Source organism: Lampetra fluviatilis, chromosome 30 (genome assembly GCF_964198595.1).
Source record: "Lampetra fluviatilis chromosome 30, kcLamFluv1.1, whole genome shotgun sequence".
NCBI lineage: Eukaryota > Metazoa > Chordata > Hyperoartia > Petromyzontiformes > Petromyzontidae > Lampetra > Lampetra fluviatilis.
In genome coordinates, this window is record NC_136304.1 from 5,310,449 (window position 1) to 5,334,451 (window position 24,003).

Below are 24,003 nucleotides of genomic sequence, written 5' to 3' on the forward strand. Positions count from 1 at the left end.
ATACGGGGGATCTTTGCCTTTGTATGTGTGTACGTTTAACTTATTTCGCGCCGTACGCAGCCAACCGTGCTCATCAGAGATGCGGGACCCCTTTCCAATGGAGAGCATGTTGGTACGCTTTTGCCAAAAATGTATAATGCATAGAGGGACGCTAGCCAACAAAATATGAATTGGACTCGTGATATTCATCATCATCACCAGCCTTGATCTATCCACTGCTGGATAAAGGCCTCCCCATGGCATTGCTGTGGTCTCGCAAGACAGTCGAGAAAGTGTCGTCTATTTTTCCTTCTTCCCCCGGCACCTTGCTAATTAAGTGGTCGAAGGTGATTACACTCAGGATGGTCTAGTAACAATGGATAGATAAGTAAGTAAGTAACGGTAACTGATCCGTATTTAAACAATTCGAGTCTTTATTAAACAACTTTGGGGGCAAGAGCAACACACGATCATTTCGGTAACCAAAGACGCTTCTCGATTGCCAACTGACATGGTCTCTCGACTGATAATTGTTTTTTTACCCTTTTATCTGGCAACAAAACTGACACCTTTTTTACAAGGAGTCATGTTTGCATAGACCACAATACCTGCAGTCGGAATGCAAACAAAAAACATAACTCTGATAATGTATGCACTGTCCTTGAAGTTGATTGGTCCACACCCGAGACAGCTTTTCCTAGAGCCTAGTCTCACATGGGTTGGACCAGATGACGCCAAAAGGCGCACAACTCAAAGACAATGCACCATCAGAGTATGAGAGCTCGGGGTAAGCATTTACACCATTGGAACCTCATTTGCCAGTAAAAAATATGATAATTGGTTTTTACCCTTCTATCTGGCAACAAAACTGACACCTTTTTTTACAAGGTCTCTCGACTGTCAACAACCCATCTAGCACCTGCACAGGAGGTACATTCCATCGCTGCGTTTCCGCGGTGAATGTCCCCTCAGTGCATGTTCTGTCGTTTGGTTGCTACTCTGTTGTTCGTCTTGACCATCAGCCATCATCTCATCTCATGACGTGTCCTGCCCAAGCGCACAGTCAATGCGATGTCTCCAAAATGCAGTGTCTGACCCACACTCTCCTCTACCTGTTTGTATGTTGAATTTCTTTCGCCAACCGCGCTAATCGTAGGTGCGGGGGAAGGACAACAAACTAAACCCAAAAATCAGTTCTAAAGAAATGAGTTTTCAATCTAGATTTAAACATGCAGAGCTCCAGTGGCTGCCAAAAAAGATTCTCAGTGTAGTCCCACGCGTAGGCTTTTCCATCCTTCTGCTTTCACGCTAAAAACAATTAAGCGGTGCCAAAAACAGTGGGACCTATGGTGATATAAACTGGAGCACGACAATAAGGAATGACTATAGTAGTAGGTTTTAACCCTTTTAAACTGGTACAAAACTGACACCTTTATTCAAGGAATCATGTTACCCTTTTAAACTGGTACAAAACTAACAACTTTATTCAAGGAATCATGTTTCCTTGAATAAAGGTGTCAGTTTTGTACCAGTTTAAAAGGGTAAAAACCTACTACTATATTTTGCCACTGGTAAAAGAGATCTCATAGTGAAGGAATGACTAGTCTGGGCACTAAGACGCAAGGACGACGTCACTACCCATCCTTGGGCGAGGATAGAGTGGGGGGGGGGTAGCGATTGTGGGGGGGATGCGGTGGGGAGGGTCAGAGTTGAGTTAGGGGCGGGCGCTGTGAATCGATGGGGGGGGGGGGCACGTGTGGATAATGCTTAGGAGCACGACAGACTCAGAATCCAAGGACACAATTATCCTGCAACAACCGTTTGCTAAATTCTGCAGCTGACCGCGCACTAATGCCATCCTCAAGCGCATCTTGCTGCCGCCGCTGCTGCCGCCGCCGCCACCGCCGGTTTAAAATAAAACCGGAAAATGTATTAATGGGAAGAAAAACAACCGGGCATTGTGTGTTTTTTTTAATAAATATATATTCGCAGTCGCTCAGCAGAGGCCCCCGCAGTTGGTAATATAAATTGTCGGCGATCGCAAGTTGGTCTTTGGCCAAGTCCTGTCAGTGGATCGCACGATTGCCAAGTGTCGCGATGTGGCGTGTGTGTGGTGAAGCGTGGTCCGTGTGTGCTAGCCGAGAGCCAGGACGAGCTCCGTGGGGAGGGGGTGGCATGGGTACATGGCGGAGACACCGAGACACCGAGTCTCGGTGTTCTTTTTAAACGTGCGCTTTGTAAATATTTGCTTCATAATTTTTTAATAACGATAACGTCACAAATCGGGCACTTCTTCAGGGGCTGTTCTGCATTGATGACGATGACGATGAATATGACTTTTTTATAATTATAAATAATATTGGAGTTGACGATGACAAATATTTTTTTGCATGACTGTAAGTGATATAATCCTTTGCTGGTAAAGATTGTAATTATTCCATTTGATTCAGGAAGGCCTCAACTCGCCTGAAGACACTTTTCTCAGCAGTGTCCCACTACATTGAGATGATTGTCCAATTCCACGCATATGTGGAGGGGGTGGCCCTCAAGAGGTGTGCAGAGATAGGTTCGTAAACGAACTTGCTGAACTATCGTCTTTTTTGAAAATGTCGAAAATCTCACCATGATCCACCAATCCTTGCCTCCAGAGTGTTGGATTGCAGGTGCGTGCCTGGCTATTTTTTGAAGATATGAGAGGCCGCAAAAAAATAACATAAATTGTAGCTTTGGTGAATCAATTAACGTAAAATGTATGCAATTATACCGTACAAAGATGATACGACAAATATTGCAAGTCTACTCCCGTACTAAACCACATGTCTTGCATTGACAGGCTCCCATCAATAAGAGGGAGTGCTCTTACCAATAACATCTGGTACAACAACAGCATTTGTTTAGAAAAGCTGATCAGACCCAGAATCTAGAGTTCACTTGCTTTAGACCAATGCTGCTGCTGCTTAACATTAGCTAGGGCAGGGGTCGGCAACCTACGGCTCCGGAGCCGCATGCGGCTCTTTACGGGCTGCTTCTTGACGATATGTACGTATGTACAGTATGTACTCAGATGCATTGCGGCTCTTGAAATACTGAATTCTGTACCGAATTGGAAAGAAATGGCTCTTCTTGTTATTTTGGTTGCCGACCCCTGAGCTAGGGGAAGTGTTAATACCGCGCTACAATAAAATTATATTGTTACATGGAGATACTGAATGGAGGTGAATTGATTTCATTACGACTGACCCAGATTGCCAGATGCGTCCCATTCCTCAGCTGGTTAACCCTTTCCCGTTCCGAGACATCTGCAAGTTGCAGGGTGGGGTGTCCCGTTCACCGCTGACTCTTGGAACGCGCAAGCTGTTAGCGTTACATTTTATTTAGAGGCATAGCGCCGCCGTATTTAAAGACATTGTGCTCACCGCAGAGAACTGTAGCGACACGACCGCACTCTATGATAGATGGTGCCAAACTGTGCCACACAACCCTCCTACATGGCCTTTGACTTCCGATTCCGGAAGAAAACCCGATTATGCAAACGTACGTCATCGGAATGGGAAAGGGTTTATAACGCAGCCCATCATCCACTGCTGGATGAAGATCTCCCTAAGCACGGGAAATGAGTTGCGGGCTGGTGTGATACAAGTTGCCCTTCAACACAACCAGAAGAGAAGATGAAACTAAACCAAGATAGTTAACATAAAGCATCAAGGGCAGCAGTGCGGCTTGATTATCAAATATCTGGTTCGTAGCTCCTTTGCAGGAGGCTACCTGGCCACACATGATGGCTCGTCGAAGTGGCTTGTAACACGTGTGGAGAAACATTTTTCTGAATAGCCAAATAAACGAAACGCATGTTTTGAAATGTGCAGACCAAACCCGGAGAAGCCGGAGAAAAAATTCACGCGACCACCACGGGGAGAAAACACAAACTCCAAATATACAACAGGCGTCGTCCGGGTCTGGATCGAACCCACGAGTTCCTGCGTACCAGCCAAAAATAATCATTTAATATTCTAACAATTATAACACATGTTGCTGAATATAATTCGCAGACAGTTACGAGTGCAGCTAAAAGTGTGTGTGTGTGTGTGTGCTTGTCATCTCGGTCAGTCGACCCGTGGCACCTGGGTCTGCCCCGTGACCTCCTGCCAGCGGGCGTTCGACACTTCACGTGGCCTCAAGGTGCACTTGGCCTGGCACAAGCGTCGTGGTGACGTCACCGCCACTTAGTGGCGAATGGCGGTTGTTGTTGGTGTTGTTGTTGTTTAAAAAACAATTCTCGTTGCTGCTGCTGACGTCGCCGCCGCACTGGAGCGTGTGCGTCGTCAATCGCACCGCGGCCCACCGCCTCGCTGCCGCTAATTCAGTAAGCACCACGGACAGCGATCGGCACGCCTCGCGTTCCCAGCGGTCGTCCGCGCCCTTCAAGCGCCGAGTTCGTTAACCCGAGCTCCGTGCGCCGGCTGCAATCAATGCTGATGCTGATGTTATTTCTGGTCAAGGCGACCTTGATTGTGCATCCGTCCGCTCTTATGATAATGGACCTCTTTTTTGTTAACCGAATCCCCGCTCCCGAGATTCCTCGCTCGCATATATAAATGAGAGCACATCACCCCCCACCCAGTCCTCCAATCGCTCCACTGGCTCCCGATCCAATCACCCTTCAACTCCAACATCACCCATCGTGCCTTCACGACTGTCCACCTCTCCCCTCTCACTCCACGCAGCCTCATGTCTCTTCCCTCTCATATTCCTTTCCTCCCTTCAATCCACTCTTCTACATCTCCCCTTTCACATCATTACATTTCCCTCCACATACTCTCCTACTTCTCATCTCACTCTACTCCCTTCCACATGCTCTCTTTTACAGTCAACCTCCTCCACTCAATGTGATGTTGCTCCTCTGCTGCTGTTTCTACAACCTATAACTCCTTCTGGTCCTCTGCACTGTTGACTTCATTGCTGTTCCAGTCTAGGCTTAGTGCCTCCCTGTTCTCCTCTGCCTATGACTGATCAGTTTCCATCTGTCCAAACCCTCCTTTCCATGACCTCCACTTCACCTTCAATTAAAAAGATGTTTTTTTTTACATAAAATATTTCACCCTGAATACATCCTTGAGATGGAGCATCTTATTTGCAAGGATGTCTATTGTGTGACACATACAAAGCGAACACACAATTACATTAAGGATGCCCTCCTCGTCCCCCCACATTCTCATACATCGCACGCTTTCCTGCACGCACAGCAGCTTCAAATGCGATCACGTTAAGCCGCTTTATAAATTCAAATTGTGCGTACAGTTTCACACAGGGTGATACAATTACAGATGACCCACCGAAATAATTTGGACAACTACAGAGAGGGCAACAACAGTGCATGCATTCCAGTATGTGGAACTTCTTTCGCACCGTGCGTAGCCAACCGTAGCTAATCGGAGGTGTGCGTGTGTTCGAGCCTTCTTCATCAATCTCGGGCGCATGCGTGCTCTGTCTTCGCACACTCTCCCTCTGCAAGACGGGCAAGCCGTCGCTCTCGCAGAATTTGGTTTGCCGGTTTCGGATGAAAGCGAGAGTGGGCCCAGCGGCAGGGCGCTCGTTGCAGAGGTTCATGGTTCGGTCCAGCGGTCACGTTGGTCAATACTGCGGCGTATAATAACCGTCTGCTTCACGAGGGATGTTGAAGATCCCCTGACGTTAGTCGCAAGAGTATGCCATTGTGTGCCAGCGTCAGGGTCCATTCAATTAGGATTATACACACAGCAGCAATCATCGCCCCCCCCCCCCCCCCCGACTGGCATACCAATGCCCCAGGTCACTCTTGAAACTTCGACTTATCCTGATCTCTTGACTTCCTACATGGTTAGATAAAAAAAAATTAACTGAAAACTTGAAACGGAAAACGAAGTTCACGTTTAGCGAAGGAGACTCCCCCCTCACTTGATGCAGCAAATCTGGCTGTGACGGTCCCACCTAATGACGGAGACTTGTGTTGCCTCCGAAACGTCGTGATTTTATTGTTTTATTTTTATTAATTTTAATTTAATTTTTTACCTACGTGACTTTACCGAAAGAACTAAGAGTACGAAGGAGACTCGCCCGAGGGAACGCCCAACGCGTAGACGGAGCGGTGAGACGTGCTCACGTGGATCGTGCGGTCACGGCGCCGTGGGGGATGGCGACGGCTTGGGGGGGGAGGTCTTCATCCAGCAGTGGATGAGAACATGGCCTTTGCGGTCTCTTCCACGGTATTAATTTGTGCGTTCGCCCTCTTGCCACGCAGGTGCCCGTGCCTTCCCTGCCAACGCTGCTGCCCGCCGTGGCGATGCTGGACCGCCTTAAAGCCATACAGAAGTACATGATGGACCTCCAGTATCCTATATCGACTTGCATCTCCAGCTAACTGCCCGCTCTATCCTTCAATCCAACACTCCCCGTAAATGATGAGACTAGAGGGAATGCCTTCCTGCTGTCCGTGAGCGCGCCCCGGCGCATTGTTATTGCTTTCGTTTGTCCGAGCGTTGATTATCTCGGTGGCTGATCGTCCATCCTTAAAAAAGAAATCAAGATAATTTTTTACACTCTTTCGTCCGAGGCTCAGTGACTCGGTCCCCACATGACGGAAACCACGTCGGAAAGTAACGCGATTTACTCCCAAGAAGCGAGAAAAGCAAACGACGCCCTCGAGATGGAGCGCTGAAATCCGTGGGACTGTCGGGGATGGTGATAGTAGTTCAGGGCGGCATTCGTTTAGCAGTGGATTGACCATGTCCGATGATGATGCAGCTTCCTTGAAGGCGATTAAGATGACTTTAGAGTTGCTCTTTCTGTGCAAAGAAATACACATATGGGGGAAGTAACGCTTTGCTATGAGAGAACCCGTCTCAATAGCGATTGCATTGTCATTGACTGTTAAATGGGACAAGATGTCTTAATATTCAACAACAACTGAAAACCATTGTCCGTTAATTGAATTGTCCATTGTCCTGCCAGACGTGAGCGGAAGCCGGCATGTGCGGCGGTTATTTCATTTTCTTTCTGATGTCGTTTCCCTGCGAGGTAAAATCTTGTCTAGGATGTGAGAACAAAGAAGCTCGAGACGCCGTTTCAGTTTGCCAAGGAAACCCGCTTAACGTCCGCCGCTCTCAGATACAACCACACGGGAACGCAGTTCTTTGAAATCAGGAAAAATCGACCCATCGCCGGGTAAGTAATCTGTTCCTCCTCCTCGCCCGCTCGCTCGCCGCCAGACCTGGCTAACGATCATCGTCAATGCACTCAGCTCCAGAGGCGTCTCCCCGGCAAGGGTGGTGGACTGCCCCTGTTACTCCCCCCTCTCCATCTCCCCCCTCCCCACCCTACCGCACGATTGTTGTATGCCATGGGCCATTTTTGAGATAAAAAAAAATTAAATCCAGTCATTCACAATCCTTCAGTGGATAAAGTCCTCCACATATCATGTTGGTCATGAGGATTTTTTGTTGTACCTGTGCTTCACAGTGGGAGGGCAGGGAACAGTACGGACAGAAGGACCAATTCTGATATCACTTCCCACTGATGTTCTCCATAGCCAGGGTCAAACTTGGGTGGTCCAAGTTCGTAGCGCGGCGCGGCAACCGATGCGCCAACCCGTCCCGCCCCAAATGTTTTGCGGAGAAAGCTTAAATGATACTTTCTTCGTCGTTGTTTCTCGAAACGAGTGAACTCTATATTACGGCGGAAACAATTTTACGAGATGTGCATCTGGGTTTGCCACCGCTCTAAAGTTCGAGAGCGGTGCTCAGCCGACCAAAGCCAACGCGGCGGCAGCTGTTTTCATTCGCTCGCTGGAATGTTTAAGAAAAGGCGAACTGCATTCTTTACATCAAAAGCAGCCCCAAGTTCTGACCCAACTGGCAAAGCACCCTGTGTAGGCCGAGTGTGAAAATGCTTCACCACTGCCGTCATTGACAAACAAGAAACACCGCCGCCCGCAACCCGCTCTGGATGGGCGCCTGCCGCGAATGGTGGCTCATCCACTCGGCTTGCCTTGATTAACGGGCTCATCGATTGACATGGATTTTTACGTTCGCGTGACGAATTGTGCATCGGACAAATGTATTTATGAGAATTGTTTGCTTATTTACCATCCGGGGACGAGTGGCAGTGTGGTGGGTCAGGACAGTTCGTTATGAACTCGGCGACCTGAACTTGATTCGCAGCCACGGCTAACGTTGGTGGAACGTCGTGCCTAAGAACGTGCGGTACAAGCCGGAATATACAGCAGTGATATCTGAACCGGTCCTAGCTTCCTCACCCTCTCACCTCTCTGCCCCCCAAACCCCACCGTTCTCTTCACCAAACCACACTAAGTATTTGATTAAGTATGGTCAACAAACACGCAAGACTGACATAGCATGGGGAGTTTTTAATTCAGCAGTGGATTGACAAAGGGGCTGTGAATTAATCCAGCCAGGTGCATGTGTGCCCCCCCCCACCTGCTGCCCCCCTCCCCCCGCTGCGTGCAGGCTAATGGACCTGGCACGGGACATGGTGCGGGAGGCGCTGCCCATTAAGTGCTTGGAGGCTGTCATCCTCGCAATGTATCCTGCCTTGGTCGCTCACTCGGGCTACGCGTGCATGCACCGGGGAGCGAGCGCGCGTGTAACCTGTGTGCCAGCATAGGCACGAACGCGTGTACCGACATATACGAGCGGAGTGGTTGCGGCGATTAGCACGCGGTGCTGTGAATCCAGAATCAGAATCTTTATTTGGACTGGAGGAACCTGACAAGCTATGAAGCTCTTTTTCACAGATGTCCAGTAGGAGATGGGTGAGAAACCACCGACAACGACAAAACAATACAAAAACTGATTGGAGTGCAAATCCGTCGACTTGTGTTTGATGTCCAGCTATGGTTAACCATCAGTGGCGAACCATTCCTGGACTCTTCCCCGTCACCATCTGGCACCGACACTTTACCCCACCGCACGCGACCTTGCCCATCACGGATTTTTTTTTTTATTTTGGTTTCTAGAAATGCTGCAAACCCTGAGGATTACAACCCGAATACACACCTCGACCAATGTGTCGGCTCAAAGGGGAATTCAGATCCACGCGAATCCAACGCAGCACCGAGTCGCATTCCATCTGACGCCACCACCATGGTTGAAATTCTGTGCAGGTTTGGGCTTGAGTGTCGCCTTAGACCCCTTGCTGCATGAGTAGCCGAGCCGTCGGCCCCCTGCTCCCAGCATTCCCCCCACCCCCTGCCAGGATTAACCGCAATCCGAGATGCGTGCATCATGGCAGGTGCTGCCAAAATGCGGCGCCCCCCCCCTCCATCCCCATCGCAGGCCCCTTAGCGTCTAAAACTATGGACAACAGGAGGTAGCCGCGTGGCTCGGGGGTCGGGACGCTTAGCTGGCTACATGGAAAGCCGAGGTTTGCATCTGGAATTCAGCTCCCATGCGAATCGGGGTTGTCGTGCGTAGCGAGTTGGTGGTCTCGGTCCATTCACCGGCGCCTACTTGGTCCACTCCGTGTCGCAGACGACGACGAGCAGCCCCAATGCCTCTGATCGTCGCGATCTTGTGCCACATCCTCCAGTCACTGATGTGCATAAATATGTATTTAATTAAATTTAGCTTTTTCACTTAATTTGGAAAATTTCCAGTAAGTATTGTAAATAATTTCGGTTCGACCGCCATACCACGAGCGTTTTCTCTGCAGCAGAGCAGGCTGGTTTGGTGCAGCATCCCTGGTGTAGATGAGACGTCACTGATTGGGAACTCCGAAGTGGCTCTGTGATGTCATCGCGCGCGGGTTGCGCGCTCTCTAAAAAAGGGCCCAAACATCTCAATGCAGGACATTTCAGGTTTTCTTGAAATAAACACATGGGGCATTGTTATTATCATCGCTATCGTCGTGAACCATTGTCGTCATCCCTTGCTGTCCCAGACACGCTGGGGGGAAGCGTCAATGCGAGTGATGAAAAGCCTCTGGCCGAGATTGAGCGTCGCACTCTGCGCGTCGGGCATCGCTCGAATCCCATGGCCCACGGCCAGCGCCAGCATCATCCAGTGCCCCCCCCGTCGTCGGTCTACCGCTCACGTTAATTGTGCATCGTTCTTTTTCTTTTCTCCCTCGCTCCCCGTCGCGTGGACAGAATCTCGGGTCACGTTCCTTGCCAATGTCGAGTGTTTTGCAGAAAAGATGTAATTGGTGAGAGTGCAAGCGTTTCGCAGACGTCATTACGATTTATTTTTCCTTCCCACAAGTCCTACGCATGCCATCTCTGTTCCGGTTTTGCCCATCCTGGGTCTCTTCAGCAGCGTCCGGCTCACTCAACAATTACTGCCGCTCTAGCAGATGTTCTCCCGGTGTTACGGATGACAGCACTCCCGCTAAATGATAAAGCCCTGGTGAAGTTAAAAAATAATATGTTGTAAAAAACAATTGTATTAATATTACCATGTTTATCTTTCTTCGGGATGCTGCCGTGGTTGTAATGGTTATCACACGGGACTTGCAATCCGGAGATCTCCGGTTCCACTCAATCTCCCGGCGTGGCAGTTGAAACAATGGGGGAATTTTTCTTAAATACCCCCCCGCCCACCCCGCCGCTGTCCACCAAGCAGTGAAAATGGGCTCGCCACAGTTAGTCAATCAGCAGGGGCACGTGTGACACGGTGGAGTGTGGGTACTCCCCACCTCTTCCAAAGTATCCGTGCAGCGTGGAGGAGTAGACCAAATACCCTGTTGAGGGGGCTCCCTCTCGTGAAGCACTTTGCGCCAGCAGTGGCGTGAGCAAGCAGTTGCAGGTCTGCACCTTTACCCTGCATTACGATTTAAAATGCATACGTAACGGGGTTTTATTTTTTTAAACAGTTTTTTTTGTTGTTGTGTCACTCCGTACAAAATAGGGAGGCTCTTCCCTCTTATCGGATGGGGCATCCTTCCGCTAAGGATTTCCGTATCGCGGAGGGCCTCTCCCCGCCGCGGCTGACCCCTGCTGCCGGCTTCAAGGTCGACGCGTCTCCGAGCGCGGCCCGTTGACGAGCCGACGTTTAGTCAATTCCCATTGGTGACGAGTAGCGCCCCCGGGCTCCTCACGCCCCCCCCCCATCCTCTCCCTTTATCTCCCCTCCACTCCCCGGGAGCCGCATTGTTAACGGGTGGACACGCGAGCCCAAGACAGCGGCGGGTTCGCTCGCCGCGATCCCTCCGGCTTGAGGGGCGGCCGCTGCGCCGGTTGGCGAGCGGTCGCTAAGCAGCGGCGTGCTCGCCCCCACTGCACTGTTCACGGCGATTAGATCCCAGCGCCAGGTGGATTACCGCATTGCGGGAGCGCCGCATTGCAGCAGTGGTGACGGCTTGTGGGGGAGGAAAGCCTTTCATCCAGCAGTCGATTGGCCATAGCTGATTATTTAAATCCAGGCGTGGGGGCAATGCGATGGCTTTATTCATTAATAGCAACTTGTGCTCGTGCATCATCTTTTGTATTGTTTGTTGTGGATATCGCTTGCCGACTCGCCGCGACTGGACGTGTGCGATAAAGAGCTTCATAGCTCATCGGAATCCTTCCAGGATAAATAATGATTCAGATTCTTTGGCCGATCGTTACTGACCCAGACGGCAGAGCCACCTGTCACAATGGGGAGGGCCCTGCGAAAGCCACATTGTCGGATTTTATGACGGCTCTTCCACCGGTCGGTCTTACGACACCCCTCGGAGAATGCTTCCTTTTACTGAAGAGCTGCAATTATCCACGTCTCTCTGTCAATCAAGTTGGTTTTGATCAACAAATATAAAAAAAAACACGTTCGTCAATAACACTGGCCCTTTTTCACGGCACAACGGTCACAATTGAATTACATGAAAAGAAAAGAAACGTTTATTTGTGTTGTGCTGCCGTTGCTGACAGCAGTTTCCCATTTGCGGACACTGAGAATCAAAAAACACCTCGACAGTTAAATATAAATGTACAATTTAATTTACTCAACTAGTCAAATGACCGAATGTTACTGCTAATCTGCATAGCGGTGTGTTCCACACTGGTGGAGCATCATCACTACCATCATCTCCTCTAATAACCCTTTCACAGCCGTAGTTATTTATATAACAATATGTGCGGCTATCATTACACTTAATGTTACATTGCCATACGATATTTATTGTGCCTTGTTGCACTCTCGTAAGCCATCACACTTCATGCCAAAACGAATAAGGAATTTACAGAGTGCTATTAGGGTTAGGATTTTCCTGTGATCAAATCGAGCTGAATGGGCCATATCTCATCAGATTTAATACGCGAAGCAGTGCTGAGCCGCGATATTTCTCCGTTCTATAATAAGTTGTAAATTCTGCTTCGCTTCGCTTGCATAACGAGGCCTCTGGACAACGGCTAACGGATTCACAAACCGCTGTAAGGTGTCCCCTTCCAAGACGTCTGGCCATCATGGAAGAGTAGGCCAAAAGTGCTCTCAAGAGGTGTTCTCTGGATATCCTGCCAGTGGATGGCCTTCCGACAGAAGTGGTGTGAGCGAGCAATTTCAGGGCTTCTCCTTTATAAACATACGTTTAAATTATTTGGCTGCTATAACTTCCACGTGTTGATAAGCCACTTCTTTGAGCTATCATTTGTGGCCAGGTTGCTTCTGAAAATAATTATTTGGCTGCTATAACTTCCACGTGTTGATAAGCCACTTCTTTGAGCTATCATTTGTGGCCAGGTTGCTTCTGAAAAATAATTATTTGGCTGCTATAACGTCCACGTGTTGATAAGCAACTTCGTTGAGCTATCATTTGTGGCCAGGTTGCTTCTGAAACAGAAGCAAATAACTCGATGGGCTTTACCTGGGTTTGGTTTTATTTGTATATCTTTTTAGTGATTTGCTTATTTTTCCAAACGTTTGCACTCCTGTTGTAGATTTGTATTGTTTGTTGTTGTAACGTTCTGACCTGCCCCTACTGGACATCTGTGACAAAGAGCTTTATAGCTCATCGGATTCCTCCAGTGTGAACAAATATTCTGATTCTAATTAACGTTCACCTATCCGCAGCCCCCACGCCCCTTTGCCTTGACAGCGCTCGTGTCTGCAGGGTCTGCTTATTCAGATTAGAAAAATAGAAATATGCGCGCGTGTGTTTTTGTTCGGGTCGGAAGAAGTTTACGTTAATTTTGGATCGGGTGACGCCTGTCTGCCCGCCCGCTCACCCGTTCGCTCGCCCGCCTGCCCACCCGCTCGCTCGCCCACCCGCCCGCCCGCTCTCATGACGACGTTGCCGCGCATTTGCCGTCTCGGCATCACCGAGAAAAGCTCCCTTGACGGACGCCGCCGCCGCCGCCGCCACCACCACCACGTCCTCCCCCTCCGCCGTTCAGCTACCTGACCAACGGGCTGCCCGGCGTGGAGCGCTTCCCGCTTAGCTTCCGCACGCGTTTCGGCGGCTCGGCGTTCCGCCACGTGGTGCTCGGCGTGTGCGTGGGCGGCCGCTACGGTGCGCTGGGCCTGAGCCGCCGGCCCGAGCTAATGTTCAAGGCGGCGACGCACGCGGGCCTCGCGCCGCTCGTCGCCGACTTCCGGCAGGCGTACTCCGGCTACCGGCACGCCGTCACGCGGCTCAAAGTGGGGCTCTACGTGCCGCACGACCCGCGCAGCTTCCAGCAGGTGGGGGCCCGCTGCCAGAGGCCGACTGGGCGATCGGGAAGACGCGTTGACGTGAACGTTCAGCGAATGTTTGTTCCTCAACATGATAAAGGTTTTTGTTTTTTGGGTTAGAGCGCGTAAATGTAAACGTGGCGTTCACCAGCCACCACCTGACGCAGCCAATTTGTTACGTTTTGTCGCGTAAACAAAACGTGTCAATTAGTTACCACTTGAGCACCGCGGTGATTTGGAGAGGAAACCCACAACATTTACAATTTGTTTACGTGACAAACCTCCCTAATTGGGTGTGTCGGGTGGTGGTGGGGTAAAGACACATTTATATTTCCGCGATCTAATCCCCAAAAACGTTTTTTTTATATATATAATAATATTTGTCGCGAAAGCCCTCCTACATGTTGATCCTCCCCGCCCCGATAATTCGATCATCCTACAGATACGTATTCTAAACGTGTGGTAGGTTTTCACAGCCTGTATGCTGATTTGCAATCTAGTTTTGAGTTAGGCCGCAGTCCCGCGACAATCTGGCCAAAGTTGTGTCGCGAGACCCTCCACCGCCCAACGCAGGAGTGCGACCCCGCGTTAGAGAACGCAATTGGAAGTGGACATCACGCGACTACTTCTGAGATACCTTAAGGTATTTTTATTTTAGCATCGTTATAAAAGGGTGGAGGAGTTGGGGGGCTGGGGGGAGGGCTAGGCGGGGGGGCGGAGGGGGTTGCGTCTACGCACGGACGCTGCTAAAGCGATGTCGTGGTCGTGCGCAGGTGGAGTGGAGGCACCTGGTCGTGGACGTCAGTCGCCTGAGCAGCGAGGAGCTCCGCAGGGACCTGGACAAGCACGCGCGCGACATGAAGGTGCCGCGTGACGCTCCGGGCCTCGCTATAAATAATTACGAAAAAGAATAAAGCAATTTGTAACGCGCACAAATTTAGTGAAACGGACAACACGCCGTTGTTTGATCGTGAAGTTGGGAGGTAAGAATGATAGCCAACATGGTGATGTTGGCTATCAACAACAGGGCAACTCCTATGACTAATTGGGCATGGGACGCAAGCGTAGGATTGATCACCCTGTCGCTGGCCGCCTTTGGGGAGGGTGTATAGTGTGAAAGGCCGAAACACCCTAGGAACCAAAGGTTCACTACTGACGATGCGCTCCCCAAATTTCACCAGGCTCACTGTTCATGAACTCTTGGAAGTGCTTGCACAAAGGATAGTAACATCTCATCCTGTGTTCTTGGAATCACTCGTTCATTCGTTTGTCTTCATTGGGCCGTTCAGGTGCTGAAGGGCGTAACGCTGCCCGTGTCGCCCGGCAAGGAGCGGAGGAAGAGCGTCGCGTCCACCTCGTCCACCTCGTCCCCGCACAGGGCACCCTGTGGCAGCCCGCAGCGCCGGGCGAGCAGGGTGGAGAAACTGTGAGCATCCCCGCCCCCCCCCTCGTCGCCTGCCCGCCCGCTCATCACCACACTCGCCTGCTCGCTCACTCATACACTCACTCACTCACTTTCTCGCTCACTCATCCACCTAATCACTCTCCCACTCATCCACTCAATCACTCTCCCACTCACCCACCCGATCGCTCGCTCACCAGCTCAGCCGTTTATCCGCTCACCGGCTCACTCTTGTCATTTGTTTATCTGTCCATCTGCTCACCCACTATTCCGATCATCCACTCACTCGCTCATCCACATGCTTACCCATGCACTCGTTTACCTACTTATCTGCTCACTTACTCACTCCCCTACTTGCTCCTTCACTCGCTCACCCATTCAGTTTCTCACTCGGTCACCAATTAGCTCACTCACCTGCTCAACGCACTCACCTGTCTGCCTACCCCCCCCTGTCCTCACTTACCTGCTAACGCACTAACTCGCTCACTTTCTACCTCACTCATCCACATAGTTTCTCATCTAATCTCGTGCCCACTCGCTTGTTTCCTGACTTGCTGCTTACTCCCTAACATTCCCATCTCATCTCTCACTTTCCGCATATACTGTTGGGGCAAGCACTTATGAAGGCCGGTACGGCACATGAGGGGGTATGTTGGCCAGCACTACGCCCGACTGTCATGGTCTCCCCAGTGGCAATGTTTTTACACACCGCACCAGGTTCTCATTTGAGGCTGAGTCTACCTAGGGAAGGCCCAAGGACCAGTTCAGATAATCATCACTGGTGTTGGCCGTCAGCTGGAATCAGGTCGCCGGGTACATAGCACAGCGCCCTAACCGATGCACTAACCCCCATCCGCCCACTGTCTCACTCACAGATCCACCTACTTACTCTATCCACTCCTGCTCACTCAGTGGGGCACTTAACAACGCAAAACGAGTGACTTGACGGACCTGGGACCCAGAGCCGGTTTCACTCGCCACCAAATTTGTCGACGGCCATGAATCGAACCGAGATGGCCAGCTTCATAGCGCAACCAGCGCTAACTGCTGCGCTGCCATTCCAATTATCGCCAACGTTTAATGGACTCATTGGCAACATTTAAAATCCGTTTTCTCCTTTGCTTTATCTCCCCCAGGCCCCTGGCAGCTGAGAAGAAGCCCGAGCCGAACTTCCTGATGGAGGAAGGCTACAAGATTCGCGTGTGAATCGCGTGCGGGCGAGGACGGCTTGCAGGATTGCAGGATTGCACTTTACGATATATTTCTTCCCAAAAAGTGCTTTCTCGAGACCATAGGAGTATTTGCGAGCCGCGTGTGCGATTACGCTTACTACCTTATTTTATCCGGGCCAACATCTCGCTTTCACGGGCCAAGTGTTTTTTAAAGGCAGTGGATGTTGGTGTTCGACGCGTTTTTTTTTTGTTTTTAAACAAGGTGCTTATTTTATCCGACAGATGCTTCACGTCGTTCGGGCGCAACGATCAACATTTTAGGCAAGGAAAAACGTTTTAAACTCCTCAAATGCGTGCCTGAGCGCCAACACTCTGACAAACGCCGGTAGCGGTGTTGGAACGGACAAGGGTGGCTTTGCTCGGTCCTAAAATGTCAAACTTTTATCAGCGATCAATCAACGTGGCGTTCCGGGGTTTTTTCTTTTTAGAATTTTTTTACTTTCGTAACAGAAAAAAATCAGTGTCGCGCAAAGGCACTGACTGACGGATGGAAATTGTGTTTAGAGTGGCACCGCCAGTGAGGGCACAGGGTAACAAAATTTTAATTAACGCCAGATGAATTCGAGCACCGTCGGGTGGCCCGTGGTAGTGCCAGGCTCAGTGCTGTTGGGCCACGGTCGACGTCAGTCACTCATCCCGACAGGTGAGGTGGTAGCTATGAGCAGCAAGTGGCTCGCAGTTTGGAAGGTTGCGAGTTCGATTCCCAGTCGGGGGGTTGACTCAAGCACCCCTTTTTTTTAAAAAATCATGGTTGGTAGAACGAGTGCCGCTACGTGGCAATCGAGGGCAGTTATCCTAAGGATGGACTCGACCCCTGCCGTAGCAATGTGGAATTTACTGCACCGACTCGCGGCCATGAACAGAAGAGGAGCATCATCCCATGCCCGTACGAGCGTGGGAAACCATCGCAACTTTTGAATACAAATTTTTGCGACGTGGGATTACCTTTTTGAAAGTGGTAATTAAATTATCGTGGAATGCACAACCACTGGAAACGTCTTAAATCACGAGCAGAGATGCCAGAGAAACGTTGCCTCCAACAATCGGCGCGCGGCGCCACGGAGCGGACATGCGGCCGGGGGATTTCGGCGCAGAAGAGCCGATGGTGATTTTGACGCATTGTTCTAAAAACGTCAGGCTAGGGCAGAAGACGTCGCTAGAAGGGGGAGTCGGTCTGGCCGCCGGTTCAGATTAAGGGGATGGAGCGCCCGCCAAGTGAGGAAACATTCGCTGCAGAGATGGGAGCGATTAAAAAGGTCGTGTGCAGGTGCAAGGTGGATTGTTACTGTCTCAGTCCCATGATGTAACAATCATCTTGGAGAGGCCTTCATCCAGCTGCAGATTGGTCGTGGGGAATGATGACAAGGATGATGGAGCACTACGTTTTCAAGGGACAAATCATAATAGTGTAATCCTTGCGATGGATTTGTACCATGCCTCCCTCCTGCACACCACTTTCCACCGCTTCCCGCTGAGAGGGCCACATCTTTGAGATCGAATGGGACACCGAGGGCTCAATGTTATCCGAGGGAGGCCCGCGACCCGAAGCTCGTATCGTCTTGGGGAGCTTCTCCTTTGTATGTTCAGTTCTCTCCCCTCACTGTTTTACCAAACCATTGTATGCCCACTGGCAAACGCCTCATTATTCACCTTGGTTCCTTCAGTTGCGGTTGTTAAACGAGTGGTAAAGCTAAATCAAAATTAAAACAAACGACTCCATTTTGATTTCGGTTCACAACTGGTCATGATACTCACATTGCTGCTTTGGCTTTTGATGACCCCCCACCCCCATTCCCAGTAGGATGTATCATGGTGCTAGGGTTACTACATTTCAGCCATTATAAAGCGATCTTTTTAGATTTTTGGGGCGGGCCCCTCCAAGAACTGAGGCCCAGGCCTGCAGGCCCTGGAGCCTTTCGCGTCCCCCGCGTGAATTTGCGCTCTGCCTGAGCGGAGATTTTTTTTTTTGTTGAACCCTGGATGACGATCTTGCCGAGCGGTGCGCCGAACCACCTTTGGGAATTTTGCCGAACGGTGCGCCGGGAGCAGTCGACTCGAGGCGACGCGAGACTGGACAAGTGTGTGTTGGCACATTGACCCCAGACGGCCGCACCTGGGCTCGGACGCAGCAACTTAACGAGAAAGGTCAAAGCTTCACCCGCTTAGGTCCCGTCACTCGGCGGTGCTTGAACGGTGGGCGGGCGCGCGCTTCGGTGTGGACGGCACGTCCAAGGAGTCCAATGACGCCATTGGCCGGAGCAGACTGCCACGAGCAACTTGCAGAGATGGGCAGCATTGAAATTACATGTAATCTAGATAAACAATGTCATTACATTTGTAATCTATAATTGCATTTAAAGCATGCTCCTCGAAGCAATCGGTAATTTGTATCAAAATGTACATGCAATTGAAATAAATGTAATTACATTTGTAACTGGTATCTAAATTACACACCTCAAGAGTAATCGGTAATTTGTATTTTGCCCATCTCTGCACTGGCGAATCGAACAAATATGAGCACTCGTCATAACTCCTGAGAGAGCTGTGTTCAGCTAGAACTGAGCTGCCCCTTAGCTGTGTGTCTTTCATTCTCTTAACAAAATAAAACTCGTAAAATAAAAAAATTATTTAACAATTCACTTTAAGTACTGCGGTGTCAAGACCAAAGGAACATTTCAAAACCCACGATGCACGGCTCCTCGTTGCCGTCTGGAATTTTTTATCGACCGTTCCTTTGACGAATAAATTTGTGAAATGTTTTTTCGTGAGGGAAAAAGTTTACACTTTGTTTTTTTATAATGTTTCTTGATTATTCTCTTGGTTGTTTCCTTTTCCAATAAAAATGAAAGCGACGGTAAACGAGATTTCAAGAGTGCTGGCTGCTTTACCTCAAAACGTATTTTCAGGTTGTGCCATCGGTGACGTGCCCAAGGTAAAGGAATTTACATTCGGAGCTCAGGATGGTCGAGGGTGGTGTCACCACCCTGTGTTGGAACTGCTTTTGAGGTCACTTCAGTAAACATCTTGACCCATAATAAGAGGGCACACCTTTTATATGACCTGTACAGTGTTATTCGATCTTGATTTGAAGTTTTCGTGACTGCAGGAATCCATACTCTCTGGTTCTTTCGGTAAAGTCACGTTTGTAGAAAATAAATAATAAATCTGTGATTTTTTTTTTTTCACGTAGGTAGAAAATAAATATTAAATCAGTGATATATTATACATTTTTCTACCTACGTGACTTTACCAAAAGAACCAAAGAGTAAAGTATTATTCGTTTGTCAAACTAAAAATGTGTTAATTTTCTAGAGTTTGAAGGAGCCAAATCAAGTGAACACAATTTACGATCATTTTTTCGTACAGTCATTGGTGACCAGGATGAGGCCATCGCCTCGCTGCACTTGAGCACGGTGTTTAATGACGGGCAGTCGGAAATCACGATTCCAACCCCGGATCTCGGCAGATGCCAGCGTTGGCAGTGACGCACAAGCACAAATAGCAAACAAAACAACACTTTGGGCGCCACGATGCTGAGATATTTACTACCTCGCCTGGTCCTGGGTTCAATCCAGACCCTGACGCCGATATACTGGGAGTTTGTGTGTTCTCCCCATGTGGTCGTGTGGATTTTTCTCCGGGTCCTCCGGCTTTTCCCTCCACATTTAGAAACAACGTGCGTTTAGTGTATTTGGCTGCTAACATTTCCCACCCGATAACCCACTTTCGTTATGCTGTTATTTACGGCCAGGTCGCTTGCGAAAAAGAGCTATTTAGTTCGGTGAGCGTTACCTGGTCAACAACACTTCCCAAGAGAGCAACACATATATAACAGGTGACGTTTCGGGCAATCGCCCTTCTTTATGGCAGAGGGATCGCGGCGCTCAGCCACCTCTAAAGCCGTGTCGTAGAGAAGACATCAGCTCAGGGGGTTGCGGAAATCGGTCCGATGTGGTCCCAATATTTCATTTGTCTCGTACGGTCGCACCGAGGCTATGGATCGCGGCTCCGCTTACCTAATCACATCATTGCGCTCACGGCCTCGAACATTTTTCGATTTAAAGCTTTCGTGACTGCAGGGATTCATCTTCTTGGTTCTTTCGGTAAAGTCACGTAGAAGGGAAATAATAAAATAATAAAAATAAAACATCATAAAATAATTCTCATGACGTTTCGGCCACAACGCAAGCAGCCGTCCTCATGTGAAGAACAGGGCTGTCGGAAAGACAGCGTCTGAATGGGCACCACCATGCTTGGCAGCGTATATTTAAGTTGGGTCGAACATTTAAACCGCGTTTTAGATGCGTTGTTCTTTTACACTTTTGTTGAAAACAGATCTCAAGGTGGTTGTCAAGGGGCCCCCCAAACTCGTACCTTTGGCCACGGGGGGGGTGGGGAGCAAGGCACCTCCCCTGCCCCCACGCGAGTCACACGACTCCGCGTTGTGTTTATCTGACGGCGCGATCGAGAACCTCCGAACTGACGGCACTGATGACTCGGCGCTTCGTGCCGTAGCGATCCGCGTCTGGCCCCGTGCCACCCCCTCCCACCCGACTTACCGCTAATGGGATGCGTCTGCTGAGCGAGCGCCAAAGTGGTGAGCCTCAACAATGGGGCGCGTGCGTGCGGCATCAATGAGACATGCAGGAGACGGGGGGGGGATATTAATCGTGGCGGCACCCCCATTCCCCCTCGGGGCTGCAGGCAGACAGACAGCCGCGCTTTCCAAGAATCGCTCTTCTGGGCCACAAAGCGGCTCATTTATTGCGTGGCGTCGGATGCTGGCATTTTCTGCCCCCGCGTTTTAAACAAAAAAAGAAGCAAATTGAAGTGCAACTTCGTTCGGCGTTTCCACATTTTTATTTTTTGTCAAGTCCATCGGCGTGTTGGGTTTCGAGACCGATAATATCGGGATGCATTTGTACGTATGGTCTGTTGAACTTCTTTCGCGCACCGTAAGTTGCCAACCGTGTTGATCGGAGGTGCGGGATTTGTATAATGGCTCTTAAGTATCCTTCCTAAAAATATATATTTGTGTTGGATTTGGCCACAACTTAGAGCTCGAGATGGCGGTAAGTACAGAGCTGCAGGATTCTCCACGAGGGTCGCCGGGCGACTGCAGTATAACGTGACTCGATGCCACAGCCGTCGCGAGAAGTATACTGAATGTGGTGTGCCGGGTGCAGGAACATGTTGCGGGTCTCCGACCAGGATATTATCCCTGGTTGAAATGAAACCCATCGGCTTTTATTCCAAAAAAATTTGGAGCAGGCAAAAAACAAATTGGGCGTGAAAAGCAAATCTCTCAACAATGCATGGGATTGCGATCGATAGAGGTCGCAGTGTAGTGGGGTAAAGTGTGGGTACTCTCACTTCTTACAAGACGTCTGGCCAGTGTGGAAGCGTAGGCCAATATCGCCTCGAGAGGGGGCTCTGTTGAGTCGAGAGCTCCCTCTCTTGAGCTCCCTCGAGTGGAGTGGCGTGAGCAAGGCAGTTGCGGATCTGCGCTTTCACCGTTACGCACCGCACGTTTATTGCCCACGTTAAACACGCGGTGTGTCACAGTGGACAATTAACGCATCAGGTGCAACCAAATGCCACGTGTTGCCACCTCGGCTATCAATTAATTAGGGCGCTCCGGTGGTGTCCTTGGGACACAAGCCACGACTGTTAAAGATCGGATTACACTCTCCTGAATTATTTAGTGGCGTGCGTGTGTGGGTGTGCGCGTGTCGGCATGCTGCTGGCCACCCACCCCCTCGTGTGCCCTGCCGGGCTTCATAGGTGCTCGCTAACGGCACTTGTCCCAACAGTTTGTCCAGGCCATAAGGGGAGGGGGTCTTTGTATTTGTGTGTGTGGGGGTAGTGGTAGTGTAGCGGTTAGCGCACTGCGATACGAACCTGGCCCACCTTAGTTCAATTCCCTGCGACGGCTGAAGCGTGAACCGATCCTGTCGCCACGGCATCCACCCTCGGTCGACTCAGCCTCTCAAATAAGAACCCGGTGCAAGGTGTAAACATCAGCCAGCGTTAGAAGAGACAAAGGCGGCTGGGCGTTTTTTGCTGTCAACAGCGCGTTCTCGTGCGTCATCCCGGCTTCGATAGGTGACAGCTCATAACACGTGCCCTCCCTCCCTCCGGATCGGTCTGTAAGGCCATACGGGGGGATCTTTGTCTCTGTGTGCCGAGGAGTGCCTGTATCGTTCGTTACCTTGGCTGCCCGGCAGGGCAGATACTTGAGGAGTGCCCTTACCGTGGGGTATGATAGAGACCCGAGCGCAATTGTTCGTCCTATAATTACACCCGCTGACGTGGATTTCAGACGCAGAGCAGGTAAGGTGAAGAGTATATCGGTATTTATTTATTCCTTATGCGGGTATCTTCACTCTTAACTATGTGCAGACTCAGTATAGGTACAGACAACCACGTGTAGCACTCGATAGCCATTCAGTAGAGCACTGGGTGACCATTCATTCTAGATTTGAAGCTTTCGTGACTGCAAGAATTCATACTCTTAGGTTTTTTCGGTAAAGTCACCATTCATTGTGTGAATGATAGAGGGCAACTGTCGAACTGTTGTGGGTTCTCGCGGTTGTGTGCTGTGTTTTCGGTCTTGTACCGCGTGTTATTCAGCGTGATGATGTCCGACGTTTCGCAACCACGCGCTGGGAACTTCCGAATAACGGAATATTCAAATCGCGCAATGGGGAAACTCCGAGCACATGCGGCGTAACGTCGGACATCCTGTCGAACCACACACGTGTGTTTGTGTGAACAGGACCCGATGGATCAAGGACTGAGCGGGGAGGCAGACGAAACGGAAAGTGACCAGGTCGGTGTCTGCGACCTGCAGCGTGTTGAGTGGGAGCGGTGGCGCAGCGGTTAGCGCACTGCGCGATGCGCACTGTATGTATGTGTGTTGAACTTCTTTCGCACCGTACGTAGCCAACCACGCTCATCGGAGGCGCGGATGTGTGGTTGTAAGCCTTTGTGTTCCATGCTGAGATGAATTTCGTTACCGTGACATTGACCGCGTGTTGTAACGGGATGTGTGTCGTGTTTGAAATTAGAACTGATGATGGTTGGTCTTCATAAGTGCTCGCTAACAGCACTTGCCCCAACAGTCTGTTAATGCTATACGGGGGATCTCTGTCTTTGTATATGCATGCTTATATATGTGGATTAATGTGTCTTCATATTTGTATACATGCGGAGTGGAGGAGCGATGGCGCAGTGGTTAGCGTACTGCACTCCAAACCAACGCCATCCAAGTTCGAATCCCGGCCACGGCTAACATCAGTAGCAAGGTGGTGTCAGATCTCGGGTCCTGCGCCTCCCTATCAGCTTCAAACGATTACCCGGTGCGATGTGTAAACACCACGTGGGGAGACAGAGGTTGCCGGGCGCGGTACCAACACCAAAACCGCTCGTGGGTCGTTCAGACCTTTAATTGGTGTTCGTTCACAATACCTCGACACTGGGGGGAGGGGGGAGGGGGAACGGGTGGGCGATCTTTGTCTCTGAACAAGAACACACCCAGGTGTGTGACCAGGTATGTGATAAGGAGTTTGTTGAGCTGTGGAACCAGGTGTGTGTGTGTGTGTGGTGAGGTGCATGACCGGTCCCTGGGCCTCCCCTAGGTCGACTCAGCCTCAAATGAGTACCTGGTGCGGTGTGTAAACATCGCCACTAGGGAGACGAAGGCGGCCGGGCGTGGTGTTGGCCGCCCACCCCCTTGTGTGCCGTGCCGGCC

At 50.2% G+C, this 24,003-nt stretch overlaps 1 protein-coding gene across 2 annotated transcripts in view; it reads left to right on the forward strand.

The window, feature by feature from the left end:
* VASH1 (vasohibin 1) overlaps positions 1-19,108 on the forward strand; it is a 28,340-nt gene extending 9,232 nt beyond the window's left edge. For both annotated transcript variants that reach the window (XM_078870388.1, XM_078870389.1), the window contains exons 3-9: positions 6,257-6,345; positions 7,123-7,179; positions 8,481-8,555; positions 13,340-13,625; positions 14,390-14,479; positions 14,906-15,042; positions 16,155-19,108. In XM_078870388.1, coding sequence (XP_078726514.1) covers positions 6,257-6,345; positions 7,123-7,179; positions 8,481-8,555; positions 13,340-13,625; positions 14,390-14,479; positions 14,906-15,042; positions 16,155-16,224 — 804 coding nt within the window. In that variant the 3' untranslated portion in view covers positions 16,225-19,108. The remainder of the gene's footprint in view (positions 1-6,256; positions 6,346-7,122; positions 7,180-8,480; positions 8,556-13,339; positions 13,626-14,389; positions 14,480-14,905; positions 15,043-16,154) is intronic.
* Positions 19,109-24,003: the final 4,895 nt, after the last annotated feature.